General features: G+C 40.0%; 1 protein-coding gene across 3 annotated transcripts in view; it reads right to left on the reverse strand.

The window, feature by feature from the left end:
• Nucleotides 1-19,697, reverse strand: part of Hgf (hepatocyte growth factor) — a 74,288-nt gene that overhangs the window by 36,028 nt on the left and 18,563 nt on the right. For all 3 annotated transcript variants that reach the window (XM_004839760.3, XM_004839761.3, XM_087206749.1), the window contains exons 6-8: nucleotides 15,338-15,458; nucleotides 13,722-13,840; nucleotides 1,450-1,624 (exon numbers count right to left, since the gene is read on the reverse strand). In XM_004839760.3, coding sequence (XP_004839817.2) covers nucleotides 1,450-1,624; nucleotides 13,722-13,840; nucleotides 15,338-15,458 — 415 coding nt within the window. The remainder of the gene's footprint in view (nucleotides 1-1,449; nucleotides 1,625-13,721; nucleotides 13,841-15,337; nucleotides 15,459-19,697) is intronic.

Consider the following 19,697-nt stretch of genomic DNA (forward strand, 5'->3'; position numbering starts at 1 on the left):
AAATATTATTTAATAAACCTGAGACACCTGACTAATGCTCCCCATTCTGCTAGATCAAAAATAGTAAATGGTAAATCAATATTCTGAGCCAAATTCTGTTGACTCACAGTGTTGTCACATAGCTTATGTTTTGGTATACTTGGTATTTATGTTTGATTATTTGGCCAATAACTAAATTGCATGTCTTTAACTCCACTGAGATATTGCGAGGTCAATGCACTCAATTTCTATAATCATCCTTTTTTTACAGATACAATTTATTGGGCCTATCATATATACAATTTTTATTTGTGTATTACCATTTATTAAATGTTAACACAAGTGTGAATGGCATTAATGCTGTCTCCTTTGTCCCTTTTAACTAATCTTCTCTGATTTCCTTTGCTTTCCCTGCTTTAATATTTATTTCTGAGGTGTAAAACACATGGCTTAGGAGTAAATAATAAATTGCTATGAAGGAAATGATGGAAATAAAACCAGATTAGCAACTATAAATGTTGTTATTATAAAATAATGAAAAAAATATTAATGTGGATAATTACCATCTAAACAAATAAATGACTGAATTAGGTAACACACGCACACACATGCACACACACACACACACACACACACATGTCCAGTGCATGGACCGCTAGTGCTCAAAGCTCTCCATTAAAACCCAATTATATAAAACCAATATATGTTATTTATAGGTTCTAGTTCAACACAGCCACAATGAATGACACGTGTGTTATAAATTTCAAAAGCAATCATTTTCTGTTCTCTTAACAAGGTGGGAATTTTAAAAACACATGGCATTGGGCTGTGTCTGTCCAACAAAGCCAACTGGTGAGAAAGAGCAGCCACGGCAAAGGTGCCCAACAGCACTTGGGTGACCGGAAGCTCCTCTGGCTCCATTCGTCTAAACAGTGTTTCTTCCTCACTTACCACAGTTCCAACAACAACTGGAAACCTTCATTTAAGATGGTAAAAATAATTCTGTTCATCAGAGCTTAAGGTTGAAATATTAGCAGTTTGAAGTATTGATTAAAATCCAGGTACAGTTCTCTCTTAAGGGAGAAAGCTATGTAATCCCTGCCCCAAGCTAATACGAAAATGTAAGAAGGCACTGGTTTGCAACATGCATGGCTATCACAACCATTAACAGATTTATTAACAGACTCTAAAGAGAAAGCTAGGGTCAAAAACAAGCTAGAGCTGTGTTTCCAAAGCCTAATACTTCAACCTTCTACTTAGGGTAGTTTGAGATGCCTATTTGGGTCCAAATCCCAGACTAAAGTAATAAAAGTCTCGCAATAAGGAAATAATCTCCTATTTGACTCCAGTTGGTATCTGGGCACACAGAAGTTTAAGGATTGCTAACACAAAAATCAGTAAAAAGTAATTACTTGGCCTCATTTCCTCTGGGTCCTACTGAAATATACAATGTTTGGCTCAATTACTCACTTGCACTTGAAATTTTCAGGAGTTATATCATGTTGGTGGGGATACTGGGAATCCCAGCGCTGGCAGGGAATTCCATTCCAAATGGAATTGACAGTCCCCCTGTATCCTTCTCCTTGACCTTGAAGGCATTCGGTTGTTTCCATGGGGACATCAGTGTCATTCATAGTACTGTGAGCTATTGGGAGAAAGAAATTAAAACTTAAATTCTTTCAACACCTCATTCACCCCCTAGAATTCATTTGTATTTGTGCTACTAGGATGTTTTGGTCACTTATAAGTTTTTATTATTGCTGGAATAAGAAATTCAACTAGGGCCAGGGATTTAGCTCAGTGGTTTTGCCGCCTGCTGCGCAAGCGCAAGGACCCGAGTTCGATCCCCGGTACCAAAAAAAAGAAAGAAAGAAAAAAAGAAAGAAAGAAAGAAAGAAAGAAAGAAAGAAATTCAACTCAATGCTAGTACTATCTCCATTCCAATTATCCTCTCATTCAATACATTTTATTTTCATATATCACTATAAGATATATAAGCTGAATATATAGCATCTGAATGACTATACAACTATCCCTAATATCAAATTGCTTAAGTATATACAAAGTCAGCCATCCAATTAACCATGGCTTTTCTCATACATGATAAATACCTTCTAAGGTACTATGTTTTTCTTTTGAATCAACTTGGTATTAAAAGTCAAAGCAGTTGTTCCTAGGAACATCTATTTCCTGCTTTTTTTTTCTAATCTGACTTAAGCAATGCTTACCACATTTCATGAAACCCAATAACCCTCAATAACTAAGTTAAAAAAATATACAATGAAATTTTTACCATAAGTTAGACTCTTTTTCTGCTTAATGTTCAATCACTTAATCAAAACATAACTCTAAACACTCTAAACCAACTAAATCTGCTTGATATGGTTCAATTATGAAAATCAAGTAAACTCCCCAATTATCATTACAGTAAATATAATATAAAAGTAATAATAATAAATAGTATAAATAGTCATGCAAAATCTCTGGATATAGGTAGATAAATGACAGATAGATAGATAGATATTTAATAAGAAGAAAAAATAATGGGCTAGGAGAAATGACTTGCATAGAAATGTGGGTGCTGGGGTCCTAAGTCTTTTATGAGCTCAATCTTAGCTAATGGCTGTTAATGAAATACAATGTAAGGCTGGATTTCATGGGTCCCAAGGACCACACTTCATCTGCACTGATGTCACGACTTACTACCTTTCTGACAATCTGAGTGAAGTTTCTGAATCGTGATAACTCATGACAAGTCAGGCTTAGACCAATATAATTATTTCACGTTTAGTTATAAAACTGGCCAGAAAGAAGGAAAAACCGTTCCCAGTTCATTAGCTCAATGTTGCAGCAAGAAAAATTTTGATTCCACCATTGCAGTGTTTGAATACAGCCCAATTCCTGCGCCCCTCCTGCTGCCGTCCAACCCCATGCTGGGGCTGGGAGGAGGCAGTGAGTTCCCGAGGGGGAATTCATCCCTTCCTCTCAGGAGGGGTTCCCTCTTCCTCTTGAGTGTGGGTCACTGTAAAGCACGCCCTCCCCGTGTTTTCTCTTTGCGCCATGTGGCCCTGCTCCTCCACTTTTCTACTGAGTCACCACGCAGCAGGACACCCTCACCAGATGCTTGTGTCCTGCTTGGTGTTCCAGCCTCAGGAATCACGAGTGAAAACGGACATCTATTGTCTATACATTACCTAGTCTAGGCTATTCTGTTATAGTCACAGAAAACTGACCAAGACGCTTACCTCTGGGGCATGAGCTCATGGACAGCAAGCTTGGGACATCTGTCATAGCTTCTCAGATTGGAAGTGAGTTCAGTTAGGGCAGCCATACAAACACACCTCCACTAATCTTTTCATGGATCTCCTTGTCTCCCTTGGTCATCTCAATTCTTTTGCCTCCATACTGAGTTTGTGTAACTTCTGTTCTTTTTATTATTAAACCATTTTTCTTAAGCATTTTCCTTAAGTACCATCCTGATACGATCCAAATGCCAACCACAGACCCATTCTCAGTGAACCCATAAGTCAGTCATGGATGGCACTGGCCAAAGATGGGGCCATCACCAACCTGGGAAGATAATTCAGAGCTGAGCCCATCACATACGAACACACTCTGTTCTTTGGACCTTAGCATAACTTTCCAGATACCAAGCAAAACAACAAAAACAAAGAGAATAATAAGGTAATCAGGCATTATTGGGGATTTGGTCATTGTCCAGTGGAATTTCTAAATACAGAAGCAGGTTCAGAGATATTTCTTCTATTACATGAACCTAGCTTCATCTTGGGTAGGTGGAAGGAGAGGGAAACAGCCTGCCTGCTGTGTCAGTATGAAATTAAAGACCAAACATCATCTTTGGGATGTGTTCTTGGAAAAGGAATTCAAAGTAAGTTTTTTTATAAATGACTTTGGAAAGTTGTGCTTTTACAGAAGTGACCCATAACAGTTAAAATTTGAAACATGTACAGCCTGAGAAACAATCTTCAATGTACTTTTATAAAAAGGAATATTATTAAGGTAAATAAAGATCTTACTCATTGGGAAAATAAAACTTAGCAAATGCAAGGAGTAAATAGAAGCACTCATATCCTCCCCAAAAATATTAAGAGGGGAGATAACATTTAATGTAAGTTAAGCATTTTCCTTATTACAGTGAAAACTTTTAAGTTTTAAAAGTCTCTGAGATAAGAAAGAACTGTGTTACAAAAATCTAAATTCAAAGAAAACTACCTAATTAAAACTATTGAGAAGAAAATGTCACTGCTGATTCATCTCAAATTTCACTGTCAAGTTTGGACACCGGTGATATTAGAGTTAACTTTGTTCTGCAACTGCAGAGGTTTTCAACCACCTTTGATTAAAGAATCTTTCACTTTAAGACTAGTAATTTTGAAGTTTTCTTCATTTAAACCATTAAATTTAATAGTTTTTTCTAAAATTTAATTCAGATATTTTAAAGCCCTTGACATAAACTTATCTTAAAGAGTCATTAAATGGTCAGTAGGAAGAAAGTACATTCAAATAGTTAAATAAAATTTAAAAATTGGATTTGGATGAAATAATTTAGATTATGTAACATATTCAAATTTGGAAGCAGAAAATATAACTTTTTCAAATTTCCAAAATGACAGAATAGAAAGGATTATTGTTTATAAATAAAAATACAAATAAGTTCACTAGGCCTCAGTAACATATAAAAAAATCTAAAATAATATGATTATTGTCATTTATTTTAATAAGCATCTGTAATTTTATGTAACCTTAAAGAATCTGACAGTTTGCATTTTTTCTTGCCTTTTAATTAATTGAAATGTTTCTCATGATTTCCACTACTGACTAGCAGCATTCAGCTAGTATTTTTACTTAAAAGTATCTGCTGAAGTTATTACATCTGTATTTATCTCATTTGATAGTCAGCTGCTAGAAATGACCTCGCTGAAAAAAACAAATTACATAATTCTGGCAACAATGTATACAATAAATAAAATTGAATAAAAGGATATTAATACAGTGATGTAACCAAATGAACTTTCATCAATAAATAATAGTTGTTGTGAGAATTCATGAAGCTATTTAATAGACACTGTGTGGCGAGGACCAAGACAATCTGCCCATAGACCATTTAACTGCGATACCAATGTTTGCTGTTTGCCTCTCCCACACTAAGGATTCCAATGAAATGAATTATTCCCAAACTGCTATAAAATAGACCCCTTCTGCTGCCTTACTGTATAAATGTCAAAGCTCAATACAAACACCAAACAAATGTTTCACAATAATTGATTTGGAAAGCACTGTAACTATCCGGGAAAGGCATTCCCTGGTACCTAATCCTTTAAAGGGGACTGAATAAGGGAGTTTTGAGGTCCCCAGTGGCCAAAGGAAGCGTTGGGGAAGTACAAAACTGGCTCCAAATATCAGCTGAAACAGATCAAGTTGAGATAAAGCAACATGCTTTTAAAACAGCATCTTCACATTCACAGATATTTCTGCAAAGATGTCTACAAAGTTCACACTGAGAATACCAGGAACTCTTCTGAGAGTTCCACACAAATGAAATATTTGGCCAGGGCGTCAGTGGCCATGTTTTGGAAACAGATGCAAGATATTTATATGATTCTCAGTGGCCTATGAATGAAGGAATGTTTTCTTTTGATGACTGACACAAACTTTTCTGTTTGGAAGTACTTGAAAGGAAACAACATTTGTATTGAAAATTTCACTGTCCTGTTAACAAAATGTCAACACAACATCTGCCTCTTGGATTACTAATTTCACTTTGCTAGCACCACAGAAATGGGGTCTGGCTGCTATAACACTGTATTTGAAGGGAATTTTGAAGTTTTAATAGGTTTTTTGAGACAAAGAGCATTTAACCATTGTATAAATTTGAGGAGATGTGTCCTGCACCCCAGACAGAAGGAGATGAATAGAACAAGACACTAACAGTGCGGTGGGTCCGTCTCCATCGAAGAGCTGTCCCAGGGCCTTGACGGGAGCCCATGCAGGGCAGCCTGACAGTCCACGTGCACATGCACCTGTGTACCACACAGGCCCCCCCAGCTCCTGAAGCCTGAAATGCACATAGGTAAAATCCCACATGTCTAGTCCTCCCTGTCCTCAACTCCCTGCCAAAAGAAGATTCAAATTCTGCAGTGCAGATAACGGCTGCTGCTCTTTTCCTGTAGCTAAGAATAGATGCCTCCCTGGGCAGTAGGCAGGTACCTGACTATCCTGGGAACTGTGGCCCAGCCCGGCTCCCTGCTTCTGAGCCCAGCTACTGGGGAGAATAGAAGCTCAGGGTTTGCTCTCCCTGCCCTGGAGGCAGGCTGTGGGCCAAAGCCAGCCTCCCGTCAGCAGTACTGCAGAGGGTGGCTCCACTCACTGTAAAACTGAGAGCCTCTTGTCTTCCAACTGACGTGGGAAAGTAGTAAAGACCCCCACAGTACAAGCTTCAAATTGCTTGCACGTTTGCTTTCCATGTGAAGCCAGGATTCGTATCTGAAACTTTTCCCTGGACTCTGTCCAAGCCTTTTCTGGTACAAAATGCTCAGGAGACAAGACTTTCATAAGTCTTCAATTCTATAGGCTTATTCCTTAGAAGACGACTTGGAAAAGATGTCGAAGTAAGAGATTTTTCCCCGGAGAAGTGTATTGATAGCATTATTTTTTCCTGACTCCAAATGCAGTAAGGTTTTATTTCTAAGAATCTCTATTCTGGCCTTGGATTACTTAATAAAAATTCCATGAAACAATCTCTTTTTTAAGAAGAAAACTAATTTGTTACCATGATTTTCCCAACATACCAACAATAAATTTTGAAAAATAACAATATTCTCTTTGAATGAGGCCAATATTCATTTTTACTGAGAGGAAGAATTTTTTGTATTAGTTACCAATGGCAACATACCTAGACATTGCTCACGCTGCCATAAAGTTCAACTGACTTGGTAGTTTAAGCAACGCTGATTTAGGTTCTCCCATTTCTGGAGCCTGGGAGATCCAAGACCAAGGTGCTGGCCCATTGGGTGCCAGGGGAAGATCCTTTCCTGGCTGCTCCTCCCAGCCTCCACCTCAGAGGATGGAGATGGGAGACGAGGACATCTATTGTTATAAGAGCATCAGTCCTGTCAGTTTAGGGCCCATCCTTACAAGCTCCTCAGCATTAATCTGCTCATAAGTTCCTGTGTCAAGATAGAGCCACCTCAGGGCGGAGGGCTTTAACGTGTGAGTACTGGGGGACTGGATTCAGTCTGTTGCAATCCCCTAAACAGAAAGCTTAGCTAGGTAGAATCTGCTTCAGACACACTTCTAAAATGGCTCTGGATACCTAAGTATCTAGAAGTTTGAAAAAGTAAGAAAGAACAGGACAAGGTGAGAAAAATAGAATTGAAATAAGGCAATTCTTGTCTATTTTGGTGATAAAAGAGAGTTGCTCCAGAGACTGAGCAGCAGATTAACCTACATATCCAGGAAAGCATGGAGCCTGGGATGAGTTGGGCTGATGGGATAAAGTAGGAAGCAAATCTTCCTTTCATCTTTGGGGGTGGATATCAGGAAGTATAGAAGTGACACCAAGGGACAGGCAAAGAAGAATGAGAAGCTATCATTTGCTACGAAGGCAACATTCATGCATGCAAAAAGTATCTTGAAATCCTTTGGTGGTCAAGGCAAAATGTTCAACACCAGAGGTCAAAAATTAGGCATGGTTTTGGCTGTGTTCAAGCAAGCAAAGTTTGATAGAGATATCTATTAACCAAGAAAATTTGGAAAAATGAATGTAATATCAAGAATCTGAGCAGTACCTCAGCGGGGAGGTTTCTGATGGTGTGCATATATCACCTGCGACAGAATGCATTATTTGGCTAAGACAGGGTGGTCATTCTTAAGAATTGGAAATAAAGGAAATAATAGCTGAGTTAAAATGTAAACGAGTAGTTGTCAAAAAGATAAAGAAAGAAAATGTTTCAATGTAGAAGAGATGGCAGGGTGAAGAATCTATAATATGAACAAAAATATGAGCTACAGGAATCGTTCCACTGTGGCTGAACAGACAGCAACAAAGCGGGGAAAGGAGGTGAGATCCTGGGTCACCTCTGGGGTTAGAGGTGTCAGAGACCAGTACAGGATGGCTTCCCTTCATCTTTATCCTAGGATCAAAGGAAACCCTTGAAGCATTTCTAACTGCTGTGTGTGTGTCCATGTGTGTGCTAAGGAGGAGCAATGATGCACACGGTCAGGCGTCTGTTTGCACTGTGGAAATGGGATCGGAAGGGCAAAACCACAGCCAAGGCGGAAGCTGTCCTCAGTACCATGTGAACCTTCACAGAGAAAGGAGCGCGCTCTTCATGAGGAATGGAGGAGGGGCCACCTGTGAGAGGCTCAGGGAAGAGGAACTGAGTGCACCAGTGATGGGTCAAGGCGAAGCTTGAGAAAAGCGCCAGATCTAGGACTATTCTGGCCTTTGGGATTTTAAATTAGATCAGTGGTGATACCAGTCACGCAAGAGAGGTTAAACTGCAGAACAGACTGTCCTGTGGGATGAATGAAGAGAGACAGAGAGAAAGATAATCCACTAGAGGAGAGGTGTCCAGCTGGAGAGGTGCTGCAGAGGGGTCTGGGAGCCTCAGAGCAGCCCCAGGTCTTTCCTGCTCATTGTCCTCCGAGGGAACTGGGCTGCACCGCATGTCCTGCTGCTGTCAGAGGGACTGGGTCCCTTCAGCTGTCCGGGATCATTTCGGGGACCCAGGTGCTCAAAGCTATCTTTGTAATAATGTTAAGACATTGTTTGCCCCTTGCCCAGTAAAGTTTCTGGGAGTTATGTGATGTGTGCTATCTCAAAAGACTGAAGGCAGAAGTAAATGCCAGATACCCAGCCATCTTCCATCAAGATGACATGAAGAAATTTATAAGTCTCTAGACTTATAAAAAAAATCTGTAATGTCATGGTTTTCTGCATTTTCTGGAAAATGTGTATTTTTCACTAAAATACCTATCTATACCCAATAAGTTTACTATTATTATTTTTAATTAATTGTTTTTCTAAATTTCTAAATTGTTACATACCATATCAAGGCATATAACCCACAGAAACAATTTAGGTTCTAATGCTAAATGCTTCAGTACTAACCAGTGTAACAGCATCTTCAGTCCAGGAAGTCTGGGAACTGGTTTAATTAATCAATAGTATTTTCTAAAGGCATCAGTCACAAGGGAGTTTTCCATGGCCGGAGACTTGTAGTTCACTTCGGAAAAACACAATAGTCTTAAAAAATGCTTTTTGTAAAAAGCAATGAATTAATTTGTGGAATAAACTGTTATTCAAAGTATGAACTTATTACGGGGGGAAATCATAAGCCACTCAGTACCTTCAGGCACTGCTAAGGACTTTCCCTCTTGTCCTATATTTGCAATATCTGAAAATCCAAAGGGCCGGGAACTCCCGGGCCACAGAGCCAGGCTGTCTGGGGGCTGTGGCCTTGGGGTGGACACCGCCGTGTGGGAGCAGAGCTGAGGAAGGCCTCCAAGGTCACGGGGAATGAGAGACCCTGTCCGCCACATCCTGTGCCACACCGATTGCAAAACAAGCTAAGAGACAAACTTGGGGTTCATTCAGCAAACCACAATGCAGGGCGTCCCACAACGGTGGCTCTGGAAGGTGTGAGTATCTCACCATTAAGGCAGCGTCAGTTTCCCTTTACTGGTTTGGGCCAAAGCTCTTACATTTCCATTGTATTCTTGACCTGGGTCCATCTGCTCACTTCTGCATGCCTCACAGTTAGAAAAGTGTTTGACTCATAATAGCTGGTCAGCAGTGTTTGTTGAGTGAATACCATGTGAGAAGGGGAACCACCCGCTGTGTGCTCTCCGGAACACCTATGCCCAAAGATTCTGCTATCGCAGTTCACCTAGGATGCTCTGCAGCCTCAGACGACACTGGATTTAGATGTGTGGTGAACAAAGATGCCATGCACCCTGTCTCAGTGAGCACAATTACACTTACTGTTTTCTCCTCAAATAGATAGTTGTCACATAGACGTCTATCCAATAACTTGGGAAGTAGTTGAGATTTCCCCTGGCCTCACCCTATTTCTTACTCCATCTAGTCTGTTGTTGTGTACTCTACACTTTAACCCTCTGGTACCGCCCCAGTCTTCGTCAGCTTGTTTTACTTGCTTACAGCCTTAATTCTACACTCTCTTTACTTCCTCCTGACCTGAATTGTGTTGCCTTATGTGGAGATCTTTTAGGCCTCACTTCATCACACTGCTCTGAGATTTTCACACACTGGAATTAAACTGTAGACTTTCCTGTTACCATAGGGTTCTAAGGATAAATGCACACACAAACACTAAGCACACACGCGCTGTACGTATGAATATACGCTGGGTGCAGTTACGCAGTGAGCAGTCCAAAAGGCCCGAGTAGGATGAATGCTCTATGCATTTCCAGAGATCTCTGGGTCTATTTGCCCAGGGTTGTTCCATCCCAGGCCAATGTGGGACACTCCCATTCGGGTGGGAGGGAAGCTGCCTTCATGCAACTGAGTGGGAAAGGAGAGGAATGAATTTCCCTGACTTCTGGGCACCACATGCATCTGGGGCTGATGACGGGGGAGCAGTTCAGGCGGAAGGAGAGAGCTGAACCCCTCAGCCATCCACACCCACAGCCCAGGACATGCCTTGTGTTCCCTGGGCCCCAGGGACAGCAGTTTGGAGTAGACTGCTCTAGAGCACACGAATGAGAGCACTCCTCCTGCCTGGCTTAGGCTTTATCATGGCAGCTTGCTGGGTCCTCTCGGATCCTGCTGAGTTTGCTTACATCAGTTTCGTGCTTCTCATCTTCTTTCATTTTTCTGGGTTCCCCTAGGCACGGCTCACATCACCTACTTGCTCTGCCTTGAAAATCGCACTCCTGTCTTCCCAATTCTCCTCTCTGGCCAAGTCATAAGCATTTAATAGAACTGAAATAAGAATTACTAACACTAGACGAAAAGCAGTTCTCTGCGAGTGTACATGGTTACAGTTGTAATTGTTAGCCATGGAATTCACGTAATGAGACAGGAGTTTAAAAGTACCTTTTCAACTTTCAAGGGAGCAGATGACACAATCATCAACCCTATAGTCAAGACACGGATATAACCCAAAAGCAGGCCCAGGAATTTAACAATACAAATAATACCAATTACAGTCAGGTACTAGGCTGCCTCTTACGGCAGGTAGATCTGTGTGGGCCTCACCCATGGGCATTCGTATTCTGTTATTTCCCCCTTAAGTCTGAATGAAACTTGCGAATACGATGAGATAGTCCCTCTAGTGATTGTGTGGTTACATGACAGAGAATGAGAATTTGCACATGTAATTAAAGTTCCTATGAATTGACTTCAAGTTAATTAAAAGAAGACTAACCTAAGTGACCCTAATCTAACCAGATCAGCACTTAAGAAAAGGATTTGGATGGCAGAAGCTCGAGGAGCAGCGACACCAGGCTACTGGCTTTGGGGCATCCAGTCACGAGTGGTCAGGGTGAGCGCATGTGGAGGAGTGCCAGATGGTTTCTGAGAGCTGAAGGCCTCTGCATACAACCGCAGCGGCCGATTCTGTCAGCAGCCGGGCCTTAGATCAGACCACAAGGCAGGCGGGCGGGCAGGCAGGCACCTTGACTGTGACCTTGGGAGACAGCACGTGGAGCCTACAGGAGCCTACAGGAGTCAGGCCTGGTCTCCTCGCCCATGAAAGTAGGCGGCCAATGAGGGGCGCTGGTTTAAACAACTCATTCTGGGGACTTTGTTTGCCATAAGAGAAAACTAATACGCAAATGAAACTACCACTAAATTCCTCATTTTTGCACCATTCACTTTATTGTATTTGTAAGCCAAATAATTTGAAAGAATATTTCTAAGATGTCATCTTTTATGCTTTCCAGAATTTCAACTTTATCTCATTTATTTTAATAGAGGTATAATTTCTTTGTAGCTCTTTACATTTGTATAATCTTTAAGCTAAAAGCTGTCCTCTAATAAAATATTTCTAAAATATTCTCAAAGTTCAGAAGATTATTTTAATCTAAAAGATACAGGTTTGGCTCACAAATTCAATCATTTTCTAAGGAATCACATCCCATAAATGCCCACTCTGTTTACCAGAAACATCAGAATTATTTCATGTTGTGTACATAATTTGCCAGTTCCTCTTAACCAAAAAGAAACAGAGAGGAAACCATGTAATAGAAAAGTATCATATTCATTTATTTTCCCCCAATCTCTATTTAAATGTGCAAAAAATTGATTTAGACCCAAAATAAAGGGCAACTCTTAGGTGTCTTGGTGTGTGCTCTCCAGCTGGAGGGTGAATGCACAGTGCGTGTGTGTGTGTGTCTCTGTGTGTGTGTGTGTGTGCGTGTGTGTTTATACTGGCCTATTCCAGACAAGATCCATAACAGTATCCTAAGCACAAAAAAATGGAAAGAAATTAGAATATTTTATTAAACCTATCTGACCCAGAATGCTTGGAAGGTTATCACTATTCAACAAGCCAATGAGTAGTTGTCTTTTATTTTAAAGGACAAAGTAGATGATTCAGTTTTCTGGGAACATTGTGTTTCCCTCTAAGAGGCTCCCAGATTCAGCAGGTCTTTTACACAGGCTATGCTAGTCCCTTTCTGTGGCTTTAGGAGTGGCCCAAAACTTCTGCCTTCTCCAGTGGGCCTGGGAAGAGAGGGTAACCTGGCAGCAGGGGACAGGCCAAGCTGGATTTGTGTTGGGAATGCTCATACCAGGCTGTCAGGGGAAACAGGCTGACACCTACCCTGTCCTCTGATGCGGATGTGCTCCTCCGTGTGCTGGCTCCCAGATCTTACACGGATCACAAATTTTTGTGTATCTCTATACATACATGCGTGTATATCGTCAAGCTAAATTATAATATTACCACACCTTAATGAGAAGATGCAATACTTGAAGCACTTTAAGTTTCAGTTGACAAATAAGACATCTATTCATAAAAAATTCCTTCTCATTAGTATCCAGTATAATGTCAAAGAAGAGCAAATTCCCGGGATTTAGCCATGGAAGAGAGTGCTGCATACACACATTTAAAGGATATGGCACGTAAGCAAACAAGCTTTATAGCTTTAATTCAGGCAAGCTGGCTAGGTGCCCCTGTCTAGAGAGGATGCTAGGAGCTGCTGGGAAGCGGGGCAACACGGGGCAACGCAGAGCCCCGCTGCGGGGGGAACCACCCCAGAGGCGGCACACAAAGGCTTCTGGGAGAAGCTTCTGTCAGACTCAGGGTTCTTCATTGTGGCCTCTGTTATTCACCACAGCATTTCACAGTCAGTCTCTGTCCCGAGAGAAATGGCCGGGAAAGGACCCAGGACAGCAAGGTAAGAGTCTCGGGTTGGACCTGTCTCTGCCGCAGTGAGACTGAGGCGCTGCACACATTCCTGCATCTTTTTCTCCCTCTGATTTTTTTCATTTTCTAGATAACATCACTATGTTTGTCTTTTACCACAGGTATACACGCTTTTTATTCATACACTAATGTGTGTGTCCCTTTCCAACAGTGCCTATCTGAAAATTCAAAAGATTGAGTAGGATAACGCAACACATTCTTAAAATATTAAAGCTTGCACACATTAAAGCATCAGGTAAAATACTTGTTAACCTGTCTCCCTAATAATCGCCGGCTTAGATCCAGGCTGCGAGAGAAAAGGAAGCAATAAATTTGACCCTAACTTACGGCACATTTTAATTGCGCAGTACTCCCAAGGGGTGTCGGGGTCGAGCGTATAGCACCAGGGTCTGGGCTTGCCATCGGGGTTGCGGCAGTAATTATCATCAAAGCCTTTGTCGGGGTATCTGCGAAACACACCAAGAAAAGTGTCAGGTAAATCTGCCTGGAACACCACCTAGACCTCCGTTGGAGAAATAACTTCCTATGTAGCTCCAGCAAAGAGCAGATTTTCTATCTTTTCGTTCACAGGGGCTGTTAGTCGCTAGCTATAGAGTCCTCTGCCTTCCATGTTCCACTGAGGCCAGCATATCACCCTCTGTGCTCATAAGTGAGGTCCGTTCGGTACCTGCTCCAGTTAGGGGCCCCACTTGAAGGCCTTTCTCACAGGGCCTGATTGAGGGCAGATTCCAAACCATGACCTCATGTAGAATGCTCATTAAGAAAACAGGCCCTCTTCTGGGGAAGGCTTAGAGTTCAAACTGAAAGTTGGGTTTCAATAGCTCTGTTACTAATGATAGCTCAATTTTGGAAATAGAGCCTTTCTGGGTCATGCCCTCCGCCCCACCAGAGCGAGAGACAAACCACACCACTTCCCTGTGTGCGACCCACCTCCCAGCTTAAATTAAGAGAGTCCTGAGTGCCTGAGTTGGTTTTAATTGCTACCATATCCCTCCTGCTCTCACTTAAAAGAAAAGACATGCACTTTAAAAATAAATCAGGGTTGCAATTTCACTTAAAAGAACAACAGTAAGCAAAAATGAACAAACAATGATAGAGAAAAAGAAGAAAGAAAAAACACATTTAACCAATTCCCAAAGGAAGGCGTGAATGGATTTTCCCTTAAAATTATTTGTATGTTTTTTCTTTGTAATAAAAATAAAGGAATTTCTTTCCCTCCCTTTTGCAACTTAAACCTTTCAGGTGAAATAAATGAAGGAAGGAAGGCATCATCTCTTTGGTTAACTATTAAAGCCCAAAATGTTCTCCTACCAAAAAGGTAGACTTAGTTGTCTGATTTCTCTTGGTTGGCAATTTCAAAATACAGCAGGATGAAACTGTCAAAGAATTGTTCCTGCCACCCTCCTCCCATTTCCATGAGCACGCCTGTGTCCAGGTATTCTTTCTACCTGTGACGGATGCACCGAGTCTCTGACCTGCTGCTCTAGAGGGATATCCACCTGCATTATCAATGAACCCTCCCCTCACGGGGCCAGGTTATGGAATCAGTCAGTGCTGACTCCTCCCATCCCTCTTTAAAGTTTTATCTTGTTACAGAGAGAAAGCAGATGCTTCTGTTTGTCCTTCTATTATGCATCCTACCGAAGGTCTTGTGCTCAAGTCTGCCTCATTTGGGGGCCTCTGACCCAGTTAGCCAAGAGGAACTGAAGGTGTACCTGGTGTCCCCCCATCCGCAGCACAAAACCCTCTTGCCCAAGACCACCTTCTCCGGACATCAGGGCTCCAGCAACTGTTCCAGACTCAGCCTGGACATTCAGAGGAGTTTGACAAAGTGTGTTTGTCCACTCTCAGGAAAAGACTAAAGGAGCTCCCATGGTAGTTGTCTTGGAGCAAATAACAGTGTGTAAAGAGGGTCTGGGAGGTAAGATTCAGGGGTCTCTTACCTTTCTGGCAAGAATTTGTGCCGGTGTGGTGTCTGATGGTCCCAGCGCTGACAAGTTTTGCCTGATTCTGTGTGATCCATGGGCCCTCGATAGCTTTCCCCATTGCAGGTCATGCACTCCACTAGTAAAATTAAAGCAGGGCGTGTTAAAGATTTATGACAACAAAATCAAGAACACCACCATTCATTCCATTAGAAGAACAGTAAATCAACTGTTTAGCAAGCAGATTTTCAAAACACCCTATATTCATAAATGGTGGCACAAAATATATACTAAAGAATGCATCATCAAGTTTGCAGTTGGTGTCATACAGATTTATCATAACCCTATGATTCTGCACATCTAATTGTTCGATAACTGTCCACAAGTTTCAGAGGAATTGGAGATGTAAAATCAACCTTTGGAGACTTTTCCCTCATTGGTCTGAAATGCAGAATCAGTGTCTGTTGGGAGCATAATACTGCTTCTCTTTCCACTCACCCTGCAACCACATACACAGTAATTACACCATTTAAATTGAGTGCATGTCAGATCCCTATGGCTACTGCAATAATCAGGAACCAATATATTTGAAAGACCAGCTTTGGGTAGAAATCTGAAGAATATATTATTTTTTTTAAAAAAGTCACAGCTCCCCTCTGGTGGTGAACACCCATGTTAAGTAAGCGAGTAAAGCTGACATTTTTTCTAGCTTAGGCTAGAGGATGACCTACCATTGAACTCCTTACCCACTTTTTTGAAATGTATAAGCTTATCTAATTATTCAGGATCTCACAGATGATTCGGTGAGATTAATTAATTGTTCTTTTCTGGCTGGTTTCTTATGTCACATTGAAAACTCTGAATCACATCAATTAGCTGACAATGAGACTTCTCAAACAGAAGGTTGATTTGTAGCACAGCAAGTATCCTGTGAAATAAATCATCACTTGCCTCTTCTACAAATCCGGCAAATTTCCCCAAACACATCATTTGTATCTCATGATTACCGATCATCTAACCCTACTGAAGCGGAGAAAGATATTAATGCTTAGTTCTTATCCATTGGAATCTAGCCTAATGAATATCGGTAGACACACGGTGCATGGTAGAACTATTACTTTTGAACCTTTGATTTGTGTACTGTAACAGGACATTAACTATTAACTTTCTGAAACATACGAGCCACCTACTGGCTTTATCCTTCTACTTTCTTTTGTGTAGGCTAACTCATGACTCATGAACCGAGACAAAGGGCCAGTTCAGCTTCCCCTCATTCGATACTGAGAGTCTCCGAGCACAATAATAAGCACCTGACCCACACGGAGAGGGGCTAAGAGCACAGTGGCAAAGGTGCCCAGGCTGGCGAGGTCATTTCCACATTGAAACACTCGACACAGGCTACGCATCATCACATTTCAGCTTTCCATTTGAATGGGGTACGGATTTATGCAGTTCTCTTTTTTAAAACATGCAAGATTTGATATCCTCAATGAAAATGATGTGGCCTATATCATTGTTGTCTGTCCCTTTGTATTGAATGAAAAAGAATACGTCACTATGGCCTCACACAAAGGAGGTGTCCAAATGTGCGACCTCTGCTCTCAAATCGTACTCAGAAATCAGAATACATCTATTAGATTACCTTGAGTAAGTGCAGTTCGCTGTAGTATATTTCCTTCTAATGAGAGTGGATAGAATTATCTTCTGGAAAGCAGTATTATGTGTATTATTATAAAACATTTTTAGGCATATAGATTTTTATTAGGCTTAAGAAAATATAGCTACACAAATGAAATAGAGGATCCTATAAGATGATTTCTTTCCAGAATGAGTGTGGTCAATAAATGTTTCTGCAAACAATTAATGTACATAGAAACCGCCGCCAGATCTGGTTAAAGAACAAATTCTGAGTCAGTGCTCCTGGCCTGAGAATTAGTAAAAAGCTAACAGGGGAGGCTAATTTTCTGGCACTTGGAACTTACATGTGAGTAGCAAGTTTATAGATACTGTGGCATATTCTAAAGTTCTAAGTGTTTAGTGACAGTGGTATTTCAGGAAAGACTAGATTTTACTTGTGCCTTGGGGAATAGATGAGAATTGGGTAAGATGTATAAGGGAAAACATACAATAAAATGATATGACAACATGAATTATTATGTTATATTCGTAGTAACGTGAAGAAAGGTATGGCTGTGGATACAGTCCAATGAGATAAATAAATACAAATTAGTAAGAAAAAATTTAGAAAGCAGTGAAAGTTGGTTTTGGAGTGGGTATTAAATATGTCCTGTGATAAAATTGAGATGCTAAAATGTAGTAGCTGAAAAAATAATAAAATTTCATATTTATCTTTGCTGATTGTTTATCCTATAATTTTAACACATAAGATATTGTTTGGTTGATACCATGAAGAAAACAAGGCTCACACAAATTTTAAAAGACTTACCTAAAACAGAAAATGTCAAAAAAAAGTCTTCTGACCCTCTAGAATCCTTTCCATTAGCCCAAATTGACTTTTTGTCCTACATGCTTAGCTTGTTTGTTACAAATTCTAACTGGCTGTACTTGAAGACAGACTGATAACAATAATTTTACAAAGCACTATTAATATCCCAACCTTTCTAAATGACTCGCATTCCCCTCTGCCTTCTTGTTTACAAGGATAGGTGTCCCACCTTGAAGGATTAGAAGAGACAATGACAACGCAACTGAAATATTGGCCTCATCTGTAAAGTAAATGGCTGAAAATTTTGTTTTGCCATTTAAGCAAATTATCAGGTTAGTCATAGAAATTGTTTCTAGAAGACCAAATGTTGAAGTCATTTTTCAAACTTCTAGAACTCAAAGAATCTTCTCTGTTTTCCCAGCTCAGAGTCAGGCAGGATAGGTGGAAACCTAGCCCACCAACCACGAGGCAGAGAAAGTGTTCACTGTGTGCTGGAGTCTGGGACAGGGCTGCAGGTGAGGTCGGCCCTGCTCCGCCTTGGCCATGCATTGGTGACCATTCCAGCAAGCTCTTTCATAAACCAGGGCACGAGCAGACTACTGTCCCTGATCAACTAAACCTGAACGAGTGATTCTGCTTACAAGTACAATATTCTAAGTATAGTTCTGGCCTAAACGATGGACGAAAACTATGAAAACTATGAAACCTGGAGTCACTGAACATCCTTCTCATCATTCTAAGAATGGAAGCTCAAAAATTGTGTGCTTGCCATGACCCCGTAGGGGATGTGCGTTTATAAGCTGAAACAATCACTTGTGCTTCAAATCCAGTACTCAATCACTGGATCTATTTTGAATCAGTGTTAATTTTAGTCTTCTAAAGTAAATGCTCAGAAAAATCCATATATGCGATTATCTCAGCAAAATTGAAAATATGAATAGTCTCACAAATCCACATTTATGAAGAATAGCTTTACGTAATTCTTTGTTTTTAAAAGTTTTCTTTCTCCACATAGAATATGGGATCATACACAATGACAGCGTTGTTTGGGATTTTAAGGGAAAGGTGCTTTAAAATGATGACTTTGCCTTAATTAAAATATTTTTACTTGAATATTTGACAATCATGAAAATGACATCTGTTCAAATGATTAATAATTATTTTAAATATCAAGCAGATAACAAAGAAATTGGATTTTACATACCCAACTTTTTAATTAAGAATCAATTGGCAGTATTTTCTTTATATAATTACATAAGTTTCTTCTTTTCTTAAGTAATGATTTAAGGCATTTATACATTGTAGATTGACTAAATTAAGCTAATTAATTAATATATTTTAGCTCATAATTTTTGCACTCAGTATACTTAATATCAGGTCTCTTGGCATTTTCTAAGAATACAATATATTGTTACTAACCATAGTCACTATATTGGGCAATAAATCTCTCGAAATTTTTACTTCTAACTGAAAGGTTTTATATGGTATGAAAAGAGTATTACTTTACTTTTGGAATATTTAATATATTTCAAAGTTTTAAATTAGAAGAAAATAATATTATTTGTTAGATGTTACATACAATTTTTGAACCAAAATTTTAGACAAATTCGGACAATCATTCAGCCAAGTGTTAAATATAATCACAAAAATTTCTAAACCTCATATGTATACATATATATATTGTCTGCCATGTCTTTTTTTAAAAAGATATTTTTCTTGTTTAATTTTAAACATACAAAATTTTTGATAATTACTGCCTCATCCTAATTCTGTGACCTTTAAATCTTATCATTTCATAAATTAATATCTGCAGATACAAAAGTTCTACTGCTACACTAAACATTTTGGATCTCGAGATTTCTTTCTCTTACATGTATTTTAATAGAGATTTATGTCACATCCACATTATTTTTTGATATTTTGTATTATTCA

This window comes from Heterocephalus glaber, unplaced genomic scaffold (assembly GCF_053883595.1).
Source record: "Heterocephalus glaber isolate CG9 unplaced genomic scaffold, H.glaber_assembly_v1.0 deba00000678, whole genome shotgun sequence".
Classification (NCBI taxonomy): Eukaryota; Metazoa; Chordata; class Mammalia; order Rodentia; family Bathyergidae; genus Heterocephalus; species Heterocephalus glaber.